Here is an 18,359-nt window from a genome sequence, read left to right as displayed (position 1 = left end):
CAACAAAGGACATATTTAAGAATGCACCTAGCAACTTCATCCATAATAGCTCTGAATTAGAAACATTCCAAAGGTTATCAGCAGAATAGATAAATATAAATGTTGATGTATTTGTACAATAGCAATTAATAAAAGAGAATAGCGTGGATAAATAAAAGAAGCCAGTACAAAAGAGAACACTTTGTGTAATTTCATTTGTATGAAGTTCAAGAATAAGGAAAACTAAATTAATGCTTTAGAAGTCCAAATAGTGTTTACCTTTTTTATAGGGGGGAGAACAGTTATTGACTGGGAAGAGGAGGTATAAAAATGTTCTGTATTTTGATATGGGTAGTAAATACATAGATGTGTGCATATATAAAAATTCATTGAGCTATACACAAGAATATGATATAATGTATTTTGTGGTCAGGAAAAAAAGTTTTTGATTAGCTTCAAATGAGATAGGAGTTCAAATGACACATTGACTTTGTAAAGTCATATAGCCTTCAACCAGAAATGGTAGCGCCTTTTCCTGTGGTTAGCATAGTGTCTGGAAGGCTTTGGCTGTTTGAAATTACTTTCAGTTCTTTTTTAAAAAGCAGCCCCAAGGGTGTAGTAGTTCAGCACTCTCCACTTTGGCAACCTGGGTTTGGTTCCCAGGTGCAGACCTACACCACTCCTGGCCATGCTGGGGCAGTGACCCACATACAAAATAGGGGAAGATTGGCAATAGATATGAGCTCAGGGCAAATCTTCCTCAGCAAAAAAAAAAAAGGCTCTTGGCAGTAACTACAGTTTCCTCCTTTGGTTAATAAATTATATTCTTCTCATCTCATTCTTACTTTAATGTGGGTTTTATGCCAGATATTGGCATTGTCTTTTCATAGACTTTGATTCTGTAAACTTACTGTGCCTAATGATATAATTTGCCAAATATGTTTTCATCCATCAGCTATGGATTTTCTAATATGATGCTGTTGACAAATAATGAATTCTTATTCCTCATAATAACTACAATTAAATTTGAATCATGATACATTTCTCTAAACAACAGTTTAAGTGTGTAGTGATTATTTAGTTTACGTAGTCAACACTAGTTATAATTTCTATATGACTATTAAATCAGTTGGTCAGTATTATTAATTTAAAACAGCTCTTTTTTGAGACTTTTGTCTGGTTTTAGATTTGGTTTATAATATGTTAAATTTTTAGTTCAGTTGCCTGTGAACGTTTTCTTTTCTGAAGTGTTATAAGAGAACTTGTCTTTGCAGTTGCTTTGTATGCAATCAGCGCTGTCTACTTTGCTGGAGTGATGGTGCGGCTGATGTTGACTTTGACTCCAGTCGTCTGTATGCTGTCTGCAATTGCCTTCTCAAATGTTTTTGAGCACTATTTGGGGGATGACATGAAAAGGGAAAACCCACCTGTGGAGGACAGCAGTGATGAGGATGACAAAAGAAACCCAGGAAATTTGTATGATAAGGTGGGAAATCTAAAGTAAGGCCTTTAAAAATTTTATGTACTTTATTTTTTCCTCCACAATAAGAACCATACATATTAATAAATGTGTTTAAAGAAAGATTTAGACAAACTGTGACATTTCTAGTTGGTCTATACTATTTGCCTCAAATTTGAAGTTGGGTCTTTTAGCTCAAAGTAAGAAAGTAGAATATAATCAGAGAAGGAATTCTCATTTGTTTTTGGTCAAGTTTTATGTAAAACCCCTGTAATTACATAAAACTTAGCACTATAGCCATTCTGAAACCATGTGCCCAAGTGCTTATCCTTGAGGTCCATAGTCAGTGTAAACTTTTTCAGTATTTGGTTGATTGAATAGTAAAATAAAGGGAATAAAGTGCCTTTAAAAATGAAGCCTCCAATTTGTTAGCAAAAGGGGGCTGGCCGATAGAATGTAATTCGCTTTTAACCTCCCAGGCAACAGCAGGATTATATTTGGTGAAACACAGAAAAGACTTGAAAGAATTAGAGCACTTGTCTTGATTGACATATTAAATTTTACTATTTAACTGGGTTTTTAAATACCAGTAAGCAATGAAACTTCCTAGTTTAAGTATTAACTTTGAAATTCTTTCTTTCCTTACTATAGGTCCAATATAATTCATACAGATTTCTGTTAATAAAGCACATACTTTCTGTTGTGTCTGTAGTAGTTATTTGTTTTGTGGTTTCTTAACTAGCCTTGCAGTTTAGAAAGTATGACTCTATTCTCTTCTCTCTTCCAGTTTTTGGTAGGCTTTTTTGTTGTTTTCAAAAATGTAATCTTAACAGGTCTGTTGGTTTTGGGGTTTGGAAATTGGAAGACTGATTCTGATAATGCAATTTTTTCCTATGCTAAAGTCCTACATGGGTCTGGTTTATAGCTGGACATTGCCATTTTCAGGATGAGGAATTCAGATTTTATAAGAAAAGACTGCCACAATGAGGGCATTTGGTTATCTCCGTTGTATTTACATAAAACAAAAGGAGAACTGGGTGTGAAAGCAGCTTCTTACTGCAGATATTTTGCTCTGTGACTAGCTCCTGGATTGGATATAGTCCCAGGAAGCCTTCTCATTCACATTTGACTTTAGAATCTACCTTGATAAATTTTAGGAAACATTGTATCACTGACACAAGAATACTCAAAGAATAAATTGATAGATTAACATTCTCCCAACTTTTCACCTTGAGTGTCTTAATGAAGCAAGTTAAATGATGAATTTGTCTAACCAGTTTTTTATATCTTCAGGCAGGTAAAGTGAGGAAACATGTAACTGAACAGGAAAAAACTGAAGAGGGATTAGGTCCTAATATAAAAAGCATTGTCACCATGTTGATGCTGATGCTATTGATGATGTTTGCAGTCCACTGTACCTGGGTCACAAGCAATGCCTACTCCAGTCCAAGTGTAGTCTTGGCCTCTTACAATCATGATGGGTAAGAAAATAACTTGGTTACAAAAGGATTTTATACCTATTCTTTTTTTCTGTCTCAAAACATGCAATTCAAAGATAGGTGTTTGTGAGGCTCTGCATGTGAATCTACCATGTTTTTCTTATGGCCTCTTCCTCGCCCAGCCCCTTTGGTTGAAGTGGGTAATAATCATTGTATTTCATGCTCTTTTCCAGAATATCTTTACATCATAACATATACATCATTTTTTCTCGAAGTGTGGTCCTTGGACACAGGGCATCCTCATTACCAGGAAACTTGTTAGAAATGCAAATTGTAGACACTCCACCTAAACCTATTGAATCAGGAACTTGAGGTTGGGGCTCAGCAATCTGTGGTTTAATAAGCCCTGCAGGTGATGGAGCTAAAATTTAAGAACAGCTGATTTATATATTGCCTCTCCACTCTCCCACCCCAGCTTCTGCTTTAACTTGGGTGTTTGTTTGACTTACAGAATATCAGGCCCCACCCCAGAACTGCTAAACCAGAATTTGCTTTTTTATAAGATAACCAGGTGATTTGTGTGCATATTAAACTTTAAGAAGCATTAGTCTAGCTCTTCATTGATCCCCCACCCCATCGTTGAGGCTTTTAACTACCATCCTTAAAATGTGAAATTATTGAATGGTTTAGCACCTCAAGATTTTCAGTTACCCTCTTCACATTTAGAAGCTATCATTTAAAAGACTATTGTGATTCTTTTCAGCACCAGGAATATCTTAGATGATTTTAGAGAAGCTTACTTTTGGCTAAGGCAAAATACAGATGAACATGCCCGAGTGATGTCTTGGTGGGATTATGGCTATCAGATAGCTGGAATGGCTAATAGAACTACTTTGGTGGATAATAACACCTGGAATAACAGCCACATAGCACTGGTAAGAATTTGATAAACAAAAGATCAAAAATTATAAATCTTTACTATTTAGGAATCAGGTTTCACTTGTGATTAAGTAAGAAAAATGTGGATAGAACTCCTCTTTGCTTGCTGAATTCTCAAAATACATCTTTACACGTTTATTCAATCAAGTGAGTTCAAGCTATGCTTATTTATTTTGTTTTTAAGAATGGTATTTATTTATTTATCATTCAGAATTGTAGGCTGATTTCTGGCAGATCTTGTGATTTTTATTTAGCTCTCTGGAGAATTAGGCAAAATTGGAAACTTTTAGAATACTGTGTTTGACTTGTATTTTCCATTTTATAAATTAAGATAACTATTTGGAAATATGTAAAGCAAATGCACTGTATTTTATAGATATGCAGATTATGTTCACCTTAACTATTAAATGACTAGTTTGCATAAATTAAGGTAATCACCTCAATGTTCTTTAAAGATTTAAATAGATAACTAGAGTTAACCAAATGAATTCTATTTGTATTAGTGTTGTAGGTAATCTGTCTGGTAGACTGAGGAGAATATATTTGTGCTAGCCAGATCACTGGTCATCTCTGGCCTGAAGTTGGAGAAATTCTACTTCTTTTAAGCCTGCTGCTTTTGAATTAAGAGGTTAATTTCATGAAACTTAATTATTAGCAAAATATTAGATGTATTCTGATTTTGACATTTCTGCTATAACTGGTTGTAGTAAGTAGGATGCTTAAAAATTTCAGTGAATTTGTTGAATTCATAGCAAATCATTTCTCTGAAAAGAATTCCATGTTAAATCAGAGTCTTGAGATGCATTCATTTTTGGTTTTAGTGTATTGTGGGACTAAGTACACATATTCTCATTTTTTTATTCTGTAGGTGGGAAAAGCTATGTCTTCAAATGAAACAGCAGCCTATAAAATCATGAGGAGTCTGGATGTAGATTATGTTTTGGTTATTTTTGGAGGGGTTATTGGCTATTCTGGTGATGACATCAACAAGTTTCTCTGGATGGTTAGGATAGCTGAAGGGGAACATCCAAAAGACATTCGGGTAAGAAACTAGGTCATTCCAGGTGTGTGAGAGACAGCTCGGAGTGTCTAAGTAACTCTCTTATCTTGCTAATTGCATTGTATTCATTTTCATCATCCTATCTCCTAAATTAGTCCCTCCCTCTGACTTTCCTATTTATTAAAGATACTATAAGCATTTTCCCAGGTTTAAAACTTTTGAAACTCATACCTGATACTTCTGTTCTCCCCTACGAAGCAATCGTTTGTCAAGACTCTTGTTTTACTCCTTCACAGCCTCTCACTTCAGCCCTTTCTTTCCATTCCCATTGCTTCCACTCTAGTACTGACCCTTACGATCATAAACCTGAAACAGGACAGTAACCTTGAAATTGCTATCTTTGCCTTAGTCTTGTTCCCTCTCCCAGTCTAACATGACGTTGATCATGGCACTTTACAGCCTGAAAAACTTGAATAGATTAAGGAAAAGGGCCTTGAAACCAGACAGACGAGTTAAAACCAAAACCCTGCCACTGTCAGCTTGGTGCTATGGACCAAGTTATTTTTGGCCAGTCAGCATTATGTGCTTTGAGCACTAGGTCTTATTCTAGGTTCCGGGTTTTAATGATGAGTAAGGCAGCCTCAGATTATCACTAATGGGGATGCCAGGAATAGTTTATTTGTAGTGCTGTTATAAGAATTTGTAGTAATATAGATGAAGCTTCAGCTTACTGGCTGGTACAAAATAACCTCTGTAATGAAGCATTGGTATAAAATCCAAACTTCTTAGCTCGGAATGCAAACCCCTTAATACTTTGCTTTCCTTTGCTGGCCTTTTGTCTCTCTTATTTACAACTTTTTTCCACTCTGTCAGTCTGCTCTAGCCAGTGAAGCTCACCTTGTTTCTTCCTTGACTCATCTGACATGTGTGTTTACACTCTAATCTTTCTTGGAATACCTTCTTAGCACAGATTTGTCCCCTCTCCAGAAGCCCTTCTCTGGTGCGTCCATGTCTGCACTCATCATCGAATCGTACACAACTTGTTTTGTAGGTAGATTGTGTAGTCTTTCTCCCACTCAGTTGCGAGCTCATTGAGGATGGACACCCAGCTTTCTAGTTTACATGATGAAGACACAAAAGATGAAAGATTCACTGCTGATCCAGAATAAAAGAACCTTTTAGGAAAATGTATGCATATGTGTTGTGTGACAGGGACAAAGTAGAGTAGAGCCCAGATTTTCTGTTCAGATGTAAATGCTGTGACATTTTCCCTTAACTGTGATTAATGAACATTATTTCCTTGTATTAAATTAATCTTAGTATTCCCAGTATATGATTTTCATTTGTGGCTTTGTTTTAGCAGTGTTAAAATTGTAACATGTAATAGATCCAAATATATGCTTTGAACATTTATATGATTAGAAACCCTAAATGTCTGTACTTTTTCAAATCAGTGTTTTTAAACTTGGTGAATAGGTAATATATTTGCATGGTTCAAAAAATGAAATATAAATATATGGGGGCCAGCCCAGTGTTGTTGTCGTTAAGTTTATACACTCTGCTTCGGCAACCTGGGGTTTACAAAATACAGGAAGATGGGCACCAATGTTAGCTCAGAGCCAATCTTCGTCACCGAAAAAAAAAAATTTAATTAATTTAAAAAATAAATATACAGTAGAAGTTTCCCCCCTCCTCCTAAGAAAAGAAAAAAGGCCATGGTACTCATCATTTTCTTCAGATTCTTATTCAAGCAGATAACTAGTAGCAAAAGAAACATCCTTTTATTGCATTTTTCACTAGATTATATATCTTGGAGATCTTTCCATATTAGAATATAGAGAGTCTTCTTCATTATTTTTTTTTTTTACAACTGCACAGTGTGTTCCATTGTGTTTGCAAAATGATTTATTTAACTTGTCCCTACTGATGGATGTTTAGGTTGTTTCCAGTTTTAGTCCCTGCAGTAAATAACTTTCTACACTGATTATTTTTGCCCATGTACAAGTATCTCTGTAGGATAAATTCCCAGACAAAGAATTTCTATCTATAGTGTCAAATTGGCCCTCTTTAGAGGTTAGTTTATAAAGTTGATGGGATCACAATAAAAATTACTACAAAAAAAAGGAGGGGGCGGCTGGCCCCGTGGCCGAGTGGTTAAGTTGCTCCGCTTCGGCGGCCCAGGGTTTTGCCAGTTCGGATCCTGGGTGTAGACATGGCACTGCTCATCAGGCCATGCTGAGGCGGCGTCAACAACTAGAAGGACCCACAACTAAAAATATACAACTGTGTACTGGGGGCACTTTGGGGAGAAAAAGGAAAATAAAATCTAAAAAAAAAAAATTACTACAGAACGTTTCTAAATAGTCCCCTCTCCAACTAAAGAATTGATTTTAGAGTTCATATGGAAAAATAAAGAATAACATTTAAGAAAACTCTGAAAAGGAGTAATGGAGGTGAAGATGTAGCAATTGGAGAGAGCCAGTCTGCCTGGTATTAGATGATGGTGTTGATATTATTCTTTTTTAATTATTGAGGTTTTCTAACATGATTTAAAACCTGGTAGGATTAACTGCCCTCCCTGACTCCCAACAAAAGACTGCTGCTCTTTTCTATCTTAGGCACTCGTGTTTATTTTTATAAATGATTTCAGGCTCAACTTTAAAAAACATTCATAATGGTTTTATGGGCTTTTTTAGGTATCACATTAAGTTTATAAGTTAATCTTCTGATTCCATATTTTTTTTGAGATGTAACTAAATAGGTCTTTATGAAGATACCTCAAAGCTGGTTCTTATGGGGGAATGAAAAGGGGCACCTGTAGCTTTGAATGTGTTAAATTGAACTGACACAGAAACTTCTGGTTTCTTTCTTGTAGGAAAGTGACTATTTCACCCCACAAGGAGAATTCCGTGTAGACAAAGCAGGATCCCCAACTTTGTTGAATTGCCTTATGTATAAAATGTCATACTACAGATTTGGAGAAATGCAGGTTAGTTACATCCGTTTTTTTAATAATCTATTCAAAAAACTTTTGTAAAAGTAGTTTTGTTTGCCTCTAGAAAACAAGATAATGATGTTCTGGTTGCACTCTAAAGAAAAATGTGCTTATCTAAAGATTCCCCCTGCCTGGTTAAATTTAGATATCTGAAACGTCTATGTGAAAAATTAGGAAAAAAATTTTAGATCAAAGATTTTTTTCCAAAATATTAATTAACACTAGGCTCAAATCCAACCTTTGCCTGCCGTGCCACCTTTGACTTCATGCTTTTGGAAGACATTATTCTCCAGGGGAGAGGTTTTCCCAGCTAGGAAATAGTGTGATCTTAAGTAGGTTACTTTGCTGCTTGGTAGGGAAAAGCCTGAAATTAAAGAGTTGAGTTATATAGTCACTTCAGATATTCACTCTTTCCCTATTCTCCATCACTACAGATAGCTAGGACTATCTGGGTCAGAGTTTCCTAGAAAATTAGAATGATGTGGTACAGAAGCTTAAAGGTCCACAAGATGAGTGAATGTGCAAAGAGGCATTTTGGCAAAAAGAACAGACAGTGGGCTTACTATCATAGTACCTGGGATTTGGATCTGCTCTGTCAAGTCGTATAACCTTTGGACAAGTCACATCCTCCATAGACTTGTTTTTTTCTCTTTATATAATAGGGGCTGGACTGATGACTTGAATTCTAAGGTTCTTTATAGCTCTTAGATTGTGTGACTATAATACTAAATTATGCCTTCATACTAAGATTCAGTGAAAACTGCCTGATTGCATATTGCCTGCTGGTTAAGTTGATACTAGAAGGCAGAGGAAAACTTGCTTGTTTAATTTTATGTAAATACCAGGGATCAAGATAATGTTTCATCATTATTCATTTGTAATTACTATGTAGATGGCTTAAAAAAAATACACAATAATTTTTACTACTAGATTTAGGTTTTTGTTTGTGTTTTGATTTTTTTGAAAGCCACTGCCCGGTCTCTAAACTCATGCTAAGAAAGAAGTACTTAAACCATAATAATTAGGTACCTCAGAAAATGGGTCAAGGGTTTGTTTCTCTGTTCACTAATGATAGCATCGAAAGACCTTTTTTCCTGTTTTTTATAGGAGTTTTAAGCCATGCTTCTAGTATGTATTTATTTTGATGCCTTCCCTACTCAAGACTAATATATGTTTAAGACATGAAGTATAACTTTTATTGTACAGATACGCAAGAACAAGTTATTCCCTCATTGGAGTAGATTAGGTTTTTATTTTTGTTTTGAAGTTGAATTCAATTATGTTCTGTTTGTGTGTTAACATAAACTTAGTCTGAGAATTTCTTAAAGTCTTCTCCCCTCTCCTCCTTTTTTCCTTTTATCCTGGTGGAGGATACAGGAACAGATTTCCTCTGCTATCCAAAAGTAGAGCATTGCTGTGACAGCTTTTGTAAGCCAAAATGGTGTAAAGCAAAGATGCAGTTACCACTTACGTGGGAAAATTTTTTGAGCATTCCCAGACCCAAAAAATAACCTACCAAATCATACCAAATAACACATAAAACCTAAAATAACACTGACATATAGCAAAAGCAGGAATGACCTGGTAAATACACAGCCTAAGTGAAGTAGAAATAATGTACGTACGGTGTAGTTTCACACTCTAGAATCAGGAAGACAGCAAGCACCCTGGAAGGCCGAGAGGTGGTGGTGGCGGTGATGGTGTCTGAGGCTGAGTAGTCAGAGGATGGGGTGGTGGGAGGTACAGGAGACTGGGGTGTAGGAGAGAGAGGAGGAGGGGCAGCTATTAGTACGTTATTGTTGTCTGACTCCATCAGAGCAGGCAGGTCACTAATGTCTACACCTGCTTCTATATCTGCCTGCCTTCATGTTGAAGGTCCAGGTTAGTCATCTCTGTAACTGAAGTGGAAGGCTTGAAATACGACAGTATGCTTAACTACTTAGTCTCTATAACTTGCTGCAAAAAAACTGCTGAACCCCATTTTCACTTTTTGCTTTTCCATGAAAGCAAAAATCCTCTTCAGGTTTCTTTCGGTTGGTATAGGTCTTCCATAAAAGCAAAGTGGCGTAAAGAGAACTTTTGGATAGCTGGGGAAACCTGTAATTTTAAAAATAAATAAAGGGGCCGGCCCCGTGGCTGAGTGGTTAAGTTCCCGCGCTCCACTGCAGCAGCCCAGGGTTTTGCCAGTTTGAATCCTGGGTGCAGACATGGCACCGCTCATCAGGCCATGCTGAGGTGGCATCCCACATGCCACAACTAGAAGGACCTACAACTAGAAATACACAACTATGTACCAGGGGGCTTTGGGAGAAAAAGGAAAAATAAAAGAAATCTTTTAAAAAAATAAATAAATAAATAGGGGCTGGCCTCGTGGCCAAGTGGTTAAGTTCGTGCACTCCGCTGCAGGCGGCCCAGTGTTTCGTTGGTTCAGATCCTGGGCTCAGACATGGCACTGCTCATCAGACACGCTGAGGCAGCATCCCACATGCCACAACTAGCAGGACCCACAACGAAGAATATACAACTATGTACTGGGAGGCTTTGGGGAGAAAAAGGAAAAAAATAAAATCTTTAAATAAATAAATAAATAAATAAAAACTTTAGCAATGAACGCTATAGAGTAAAAGATAAGGAAACAATGGAGGAGAGTTCTCAACCACCAATCTAAGAAACTGTTTCCCTAAAGAAATGGTATTTGGGCTGAGACCAAAGGATAGAAAGGAGCAAGCGTGCAAAAGAGCCAAATGAAGAACTTTCAGGCTCAGAGAATAGATAGTGCAAGGCCCTGAGGCAGAAAAGAAGTCACTTCTGTGTGTTCTCTCTCTGTACTTATAAAAAGGGCTTTGATGGATTTTGGTTTGCTGTGTTGGTTTTTTAATGCTTGCAGGCTGCTCACAAACTTTAAGGGTTCGGTGAAATTCTAATTGTGATGTATTTAGTTTCTCTCTTCCTGATTTCTTCCTATATCTAGTTAACAGCATATGAGAATTGTTATGGTATATTACTCTGATTCTGTTTTCCTAGTTTAAAGAGAATTTTACTCTGACGATAACATTTACTTCCTTCTAATACTTAATGTTTTCCAATATGGCTAACATCCAATACTAATGTCACTTTTGCAGCTGGATTTTCGTACACCCCCAGGTTTTGACCGAACACGTAATGCTGAGATTGGAAACAAGGACATTAAATTCAAGCATTTGGAGGAGGCCTTTACATCAGAACACTGGCTTGTAAGGATATATAAAGTGAAAGCACCTGATAACAGGGAGACACTAGACCACAAACCTCGAGTCACCAACATTTTCCCAAAACAGAAGTATTTGTCAAAGAAGGTGGGTGCCAGGTGAAGTCAATGTCTATAAAAGGGTAACTCAAGGTTGGTTGGTTTGTCTGAAAAATAATTACTAAAATTTGCTAATAAATTTCCATTTACCAGATCTGTAAAGATGATGGCTTTTATACAAAGTAAATATCAAGCTGTCCTGCTAGGGGCATTCTTTTCAAGCTGAGCACTCAGATATCCCAAGCAGCAACTTTTTCTGGATAGCATATAGTAGTTATTGGTGAACCAAGTTGAGATTTCCTGGCTTTAGTTTGCACCTTCCCATTAATAAGACTTATTCATAAAGTAAGATGTGACTGTGGCCATCACTTTCTGTGAAAAGTAAAAATGCCAAATACTGAAGTAATGCCATTGTGATTGAAAAATGCCATTCCTCATCTTTTGGTCAAAGCAAATGTATACTACATTTTCATGTTCCATTCTTAGTATGATGTTACTGTATTATTCATTGAATAAAGAATAGGTTTGAATAAAAAAAATCATTTATCTTAAGATAATTATTTTTAAATGTAATTATCATGACAGAGCTTGTAGGCAGGAATTATGATGATGAGACTGTTGCAGTCCTTTTGTATAAATATTTAATAAGATGTGAAGTATTTTATTGGAAGTCATTATTGCTCACTTAAGCCAAATAGATCTAATCTTTGCTATAAAAGACTACTAAAAATGAATATTTATATAGGTTGCCCTCTGTGGGAGATGAAAAATAATGAGCAGTCAGATGAAATATTAAGGTTGTATTATAAGGTACTACCATTAAAATACTAATAATTATTAGAACAATTTCAGTCTTAAGTCTTGAGAGATGCTTGTTTACATTGCTTGGATTAGTTATTTTAAATCATTGAAGCAATTGTCTTATCTATTTGCATTACTTAAAGTATACTTCAAGTATATTCAGAATACAGATTATTTCAGTTTGTACTATAAAAGTGCTGAATATTAGCTGTATGATATGTAAATATAAACTTTTTAAATGAATACTTTCTGTGCCGGATATGAAATTCCCGTATCTAGACTGATGTATTGAAATATGTAGAGCTGACACTCTTTCTGTGGGTCATATCAGATTCACTTACCAGTCTTTATATCAAATGACAGATCAAATGATCTGGTTTCTCACAGGCATATAGTGGGAGAAACTGGTGAGCCACATCAGTGCAGAAGTCAAAGCAAATGCTGCTAATCGCAAGGCAGTTACTCCTAAGATATCTAAGCCCAGTGAACGTCTACCTTTTCTGAAAAACAATGCCATTGAACTTACTGATTATAGTGAGTTTTCTTACTGACCTCTTTTGTCTTCCCATCATTTCCCTAAAATAAATAAGCGAATGGATAATTAAAATGAGTCTATCTTGAATGCCCACAACATGTATTCTAGTAGCCAACAACATGGATTTTGAATTTCTGGTTTACATGGCTTTATAATCTCTCTTTTGTACTAGTACCAGAGGAATGCTTTTTGTTTGTTTATTTGGTTTCCTCTCCCTACCCTGGTTTTTAGTTTAGCAAGTGAGGGGGTATGAGACAGCAGGCATTCTGGGAGTTTTTCCTGCCACTGCAAAGAAGACATGACTAAAGCCCTAGGAATTGTAGTCCAGAGCTGCCAAAATTGGCTCACTGCCCGTAGAGAAAAACACCCTTAGAGACTAGTAACATACTTGTATAGACCTGGGGCATTTTACAATATCTCATAGAAAAATTTTCATGTTAGAAATCTGTAGGTAATGATGATAAAGACACTAACTCCTTGATCTCGTTTGAATTTTTAAAAATTGTGTCCTCTGAAATTTTTTACTTTTTGCCTTAATAAAATAAGTTAATAATAAGGTAACATATATTGTGGACAAGTTAGCAGTAACTAATTTTTGTAACTTTAAGAAGGATTGCATTTTGCCTTGTATTCTCTTGTCCCTGTTAGAAAAAATTATAAAGTGCTTTAAACTGAACATCATAAATAAATGTGCACGATGGAGCATTTATTCTAAGATTCTGAAACCTCCTCCAAGAGTTGTATTTAAATGTGAAAATTGAATTGAGTGGTCAATCTCCTGAATCTTCAGCCTCTGCTAACCCAGTGCTTTGATGGTGCATTAAATTGCTTGTTTCCAAAAAATACTTGCTTTCTTCACTATCTATGGATATGTCAGATGGGCAGACACATTGTGTCTGTATGATTTATCTTGTAGGATTCTAACATAGCAAACATTTTTGCAGCAATTTCTACCACTGCATTTGTAGTAATTTTGCTTCTTATACTAGAAAACATCTGTTGAAAGTATTTTAGTGGGAGCCTGAACCGTTAAGAAAAATGTGTTATTTTTAAAAGATCTATGAAACTCAAGGAATGTTGGGCTTTTTTCTTGATGTTTGGTTTTTGTTTTGTTTTTCATTTTTAGGTACTTATTTTCCTACCTAAATTGGAGAATGTGCCAAGTAATTTTATTTCTCTTTCATGTGTGTAGAATAGGTACAATCATCTTCATTTTACAGATGAGAATACTGGGACCCCCAAAGTTACCAATTTGTTATTTCTGACATAAAGCTAATTCTTGGAAGCTAAACTAGGAGCAGCATTAATATTTTCTTATTTCTTAGTCTAATGTTATTTTCTATCATGCCTGGACATGTGAGTAATTATTCCAGCTAAGCATTTATTGATTGAGAGGGGAGGTGGGGGTTCATTCACCTAATGGTGCAGAATATATGATATGTATTTGAGGAATGCTTTGGTAGTTCTTTGACCTTAAAGCTAGGGATCTAGTCCAGTTCATCTTGGATCTCTTCGTGTCCTCTGCGTAGAAGAGTTAGTGATGCTCATTGACTATTCAAGGAGTCCAGCCATAGGAAGAGCTAAGGGCTTATTAAGACAGTCTTTATCAATCACAGTGCAGTAAACTGTGTGTGTTTATATTTTTTTAATCTGTAGGAAACCACTAACAACATGTGTTCTCTTTTCTTTTTAGACTACAAAAAGGAAGCGTGGCTACATTAAAAATAAGCTAGTTTTTAAGAAAGGCAAGAAAATATATAAGAAGACTGTTTAAATACACTGTTCTGGTTCCTGACTTGAAGCAGTTGTCCTTGTGAGAACCGGTCTTTGCCTTTAGCTCATGTCATGTTTCACAGCAACAGAGGGTACAGAACCATCACTGGTCCAGGTTAATGTACAAAATTTTCTGGCGATGCCTGATTTAAAAAATAAAATTGGCTTATTGAGAACAGCTGTTTTCAATTTGTAATGTGAAGCAAGACAGAGCACTGCTGTAAATGTCTAACAGCAGATTTTTTTTATTGGTACATATTATCCTTCAAATCTGAGAATTTGGACTAATTGCACCAAAGAACCCTCTAATTTGGTCCCTGGCACATGCATACTTGTCAATGTTTTTGTTCTTTTACAAGACCTGCATTTTATTTGAACTACCCAAATAGCAATATGTAAAATACAAATGACAAATGTGATGCGAGCTTCTTGAACCAGTAAACTAGTACAGGTCTGAGAAAGAGGTATTAGAAAAGTAACTATACTTCCTTGAACTATATTTATTTTCATGTTTCTCCAATGCAAAGAATGTTTCATCAAATGTACTTTTTCTGTTGCTTACCATTTGCTCTAAGAAGAAGCTGCTGTTTCAGAGATAGACCTCTGAGTAACTAATCGATTCAAGTAGTTAATGTTGACACATTATTGCTGCTGTCAGCAGTTGTTTTCACCAGGTACTTACAGAGCAGATCTCATATGTTCTTCATTCAAGGGCTAAATTTATATCCTTTGGCAATCATGGCAACTGCACAGAACGTTGCTTACTAGAATGAAGTTTGGTATCTTAGTACTGAGGTTAGCACTATGTTTACGTGCAAAAGATTAAGGAAAAAACCCTTAAAGTGGACAGGTATCCAAAGTTCATTTTCTGTGACTCTTCAAAATGACAAAGGATTTGTAAACTTCGCCTGCATTTCTCTCATTTTATAACAGTTTCATCCGTCACAATGATCGTCCTCCATTCCATATTTTTTTAATCCCTTAAGCATTTGATGAAACACTCTTTAATGCTATATGCATTTTCTTACTTTTATTAAAAATGTGACAATTGTCAAAAAATGCACTAAAATATAAATGGAGATTGAACATGTTCACTTTCCAGCTTAAAGGCAACTTTATATAGACTTGAAAATTTTCTCCAGTTGTTTAGTAAAAGTGAAAGAGAGTTTTCCTGCCACAGGATATGACTTTTTTTTATATAAACAAGCATAACTTACACCACTGCTTTTGGTGGAAAAGTGCAGAATAGTATGTACCTTTTATGAAGAAAAGTGTAATTTACGATATTCAGTGAGAATGTTACTGCTGATTTTCTTTTCCAAAGTGTAGAATATTCTTTGATTTATAAAATTCCTTTTTGACCCAGATGATGGTTCTTTTACAGACCAATAAAATGGCTGAACATTTTCACAAATAAAGTGTACCTAAATCTGGATTTCTGATACCTTGTTATTTGGGGGATTTTATTTTACTTTGTTGCTTTAAAATTCAATGCAGAGAAGTTGTTGACTGTAGGGGAAATAAAGTTAATTCAAATTTTGTGTTAATTGTTGTCTTTTATGAATCTTTTATTTTTGAAAGGAGTTACAGAGTACTGAATGTATACTTCCTTCTTTGTTCACTCTTACAAAGGTTTTAGAGAATATGTGTAGAAAAGAAGTGCTAGATTAGTTCAACTTAGACCTACTATTTTATTTTGCCTTCTCTCTACCCCAGAATGAAATCTCATTTTGACTTTTTATGGGTGAGTGAGGGAGAAGACACCTAGCCAAATAGGAATTTTATCTCCATTTAAATGAGGATAGTACTCTAACAAAAGCCCTGTTCCAGAAAGTTCTGGTATTTAATCAGTTATCTTCATTGTAGAATTTTCTCATGAAGAGCAGGAATGATCCCTCACCTTTCATAGTTTTAGGAAACATTTTGGTTCAGTAGATTGCCTTAATAAAACGCTGTATTTGTAACCACATTTGTGGTTTTTGTTGTAGGAAAAAAAAGTGAAATTAATTATAGTAGTTTAAATACCTTGGAATATAGGATAATTGTCTCAGAATAATCTTTACATCTTTAAATTTATTTCATGTGTGATCACTGACACTGTACATCACAGAGGGAGGTATTAAAGATCATGACCTTGAAGTTTTAGACTATAAAACAGCTTTTGGGTTTGTTCCGTATCTTAGAATTGAACAAAACTGAGTGCTCTGTAGTATAAATAAGACAGTGAGGCAGCAAGTCCAAAGATAAAATTCAGTTTTCAGACTTACGTTGTTACCTACTTGAGTTTGCATTTGTAGCGTTTTGACTTCATTTGAGTCTGTAAGCTATGACCAAGAGGCCAGAGGTCTAGATAGTATAAAAGCGTCCTGTAGAGTGTTAGTGTGTCCATAGCTAAGCAACCATAAGATCATGAAATCTGGAGCAACTGTACCTTTTTTTTAATTGTGGTAAAATATATATAACATAAGATTCACCACCTTAACTATTTTTAAGTGCACAGTTTAGTCGTGTTGAGTATGTTCACATTGTTATGCAACCAGTCTCCCCAGTTCTCTTCATCTGGCTCGAACTGCTGCTTCTTGATGTGGGTTTTGTCCGACATCTGTCTTGCTGCCCATAATCCTCAGTTGAGGAGTAATGAATAAATGGAGAGCTCAACAGCAGTCTGCAACTGAGACAGTAGGAAATTGAGACAGCAACAAGTAAAGAAATGTCATAATGTCTAATTTTTCTTTTTTTTTTTTTTAAAGATTTTATTTTTCCTTTTTCTCCCCAAAGCCCCCCGTTACATAGTTGTATATTTTTTGTTGCGGGTCCTTCTAGTTGTGGCATGTGGGATGCTGCCTCAGCGTGGTTTGATGAGCAATGCCATGTCCGCGCCCAGGATTCGAACCAACGAAACACTGGGCCACCTGCAGCGGAGCATGCGAACTTAACCACTCGGCCACGGGGCCAGCCCCTCTAATTTTTCTTTTAAAGTAAACTTTTTTTAATTATGAAATGTAACACAAAGAAGAACACAAAAATGTACACTTTGGTGAATTACCACAAAACAAGCAACTTTGTAACCACAGCCCAGCTCCAGAGAACAGAACACTGCCAGTACTCCAGAAGCTTCCTCATGCCCCCTTCCAGTCACTGGCCTGTCCCCCTTCCTCTTCAGAAGGTAATCACTCTATTAGTTTTTATGGTAATTATTTTGATTTCTGATTTTAACAATTCAGTATTTCTCTCTAAACATAATGTTTAATTGCACCTATTCTTTGAGCAATATAAATGGAATCAAAGTATGTATTTTTTTGTATCTAGCTGCTGCTCAGTTTTTGCGAAATGCATCCAGAATGTTGCATGCAGCTCTAAGTTTATTTTCATTGTATTACATAGTATTCCCTTATCTCTCTCACACACACACACCCCTTCCCATTCCCATTCTATTGTTGGTGGATATTTACATTGTTTCCAGTTTGAGGATGTTACAAATAATGCTGTAGGAATATTCTTTTACATCTTTCTCGGAGCTTATGTGTATACATTTTTGTGGGTATTTACCTGATAAAGTAGAATTGCTGAGTGGGATGTGAAGGTCCTTACTACTCCCACATTGTAATCAGCGCTTGCCAGTCTTTTTAATTTGGCCTGTCTGGTGGGTGAACAGTGATTTCTCATCGTGTTTAATTTGCCTTTTCCAGGTTGCTAATGAGGTTAATCATTTGGAAATCCCCTTTTTAATAAGGTTTTGGTTCCAGTCTCTTTTTCTTTTTTTAATTTTTATTTTATCAGTAGGAATTCTTTATATATCTTGTATATAAGTCTTGCATCATTTGTGTTACAGACTGCCTAGGAATTCATTATTTTAATGTGGTCCTTTCAATCTTCTGTGTGCCTATAGCTTTTTATGCCCTGTTTAAAAAGTCTATTCCTAACCCAAGATGTGAAGATGATAGTCTACTATTCTTTCCCAGAAAATTTTTTGTTTTATCTTTTATACTTAGCTTTGCAGTCTGCCTGGAATTCATTTGTTGAGTACGGTGTGAATCATTTTTTGTTTTGTTTTTTGCGTATGTATACCTAATTATCTGTGTAGCATTTATTGGAAAGACTATCCTTTTTCCTACAGCTCTGCAATACTCCTTTGGCAGTAAATCAAGTGTCC

At 35.8% G+C, this 18,359-nt stretch overlaps 1 protein-coding gene across 1 annotated transcript in view; it reads left to right on the top strand.

The window, feature by feature from the left end:
• Nucleotides 1-15,753, top strand: part of STT3B (STT3 oligosaccharyltransferase complex catalytic subunit B) — a 108,965-nt gene extending 93,212 nt beyond the window's left edge. The window contains exons 10-16 of the mRNA XM_046669751.1: nt 1,254-1,465; nt 2,732-2,919; nt 3,641-3,812; nt 4,685-4,858; nt 7,692-7,805; nt 10,934-11,146; nt 14,127-15,753. Coding sequence (XP_046525707.1) covers nt 1,254-1,465; nt 2,732-2,919; nt 3,641-3,812; nt 4,685-4,858; nt 7,692-7,805; nt 10,934-11,146; nt 14,127-14,207 — 1,154 coding nt within the window. The 3' untranslated portion in view covers nt 14,208-15,753. The remainder of the gene's footprint in view (nt 1-1,253; nt 1,466-2,731; nt 2,920-3,640; nt 3,813-4,684; nt 4,859-7,691; nt 7,806-10,933; nt 11,147-14,126) is intronic.
• The last annotated feature ends 2,606 nt before the right edge of the window (nt 15,754-18,359 follow it).

Source organism: Equus quagga, chromosome 1 (assembly GCF_021613505.1).
Source record: "Equus quagga isolate Etosha38 chromosome 1, UCLA_HA_Equagga_1.0, whole genome shotgun sequence".
Taxonomy (NCBI): Eukaryota; Metazoa; Chordata; class Mammalia; order Perissodactyla; family Equidae; genus Equus; species Equus quagga.
Note: the sequence above shows the minus strand (reverse complement) of the source record. Positions and strands in the feature narration are given on the sequence as shown.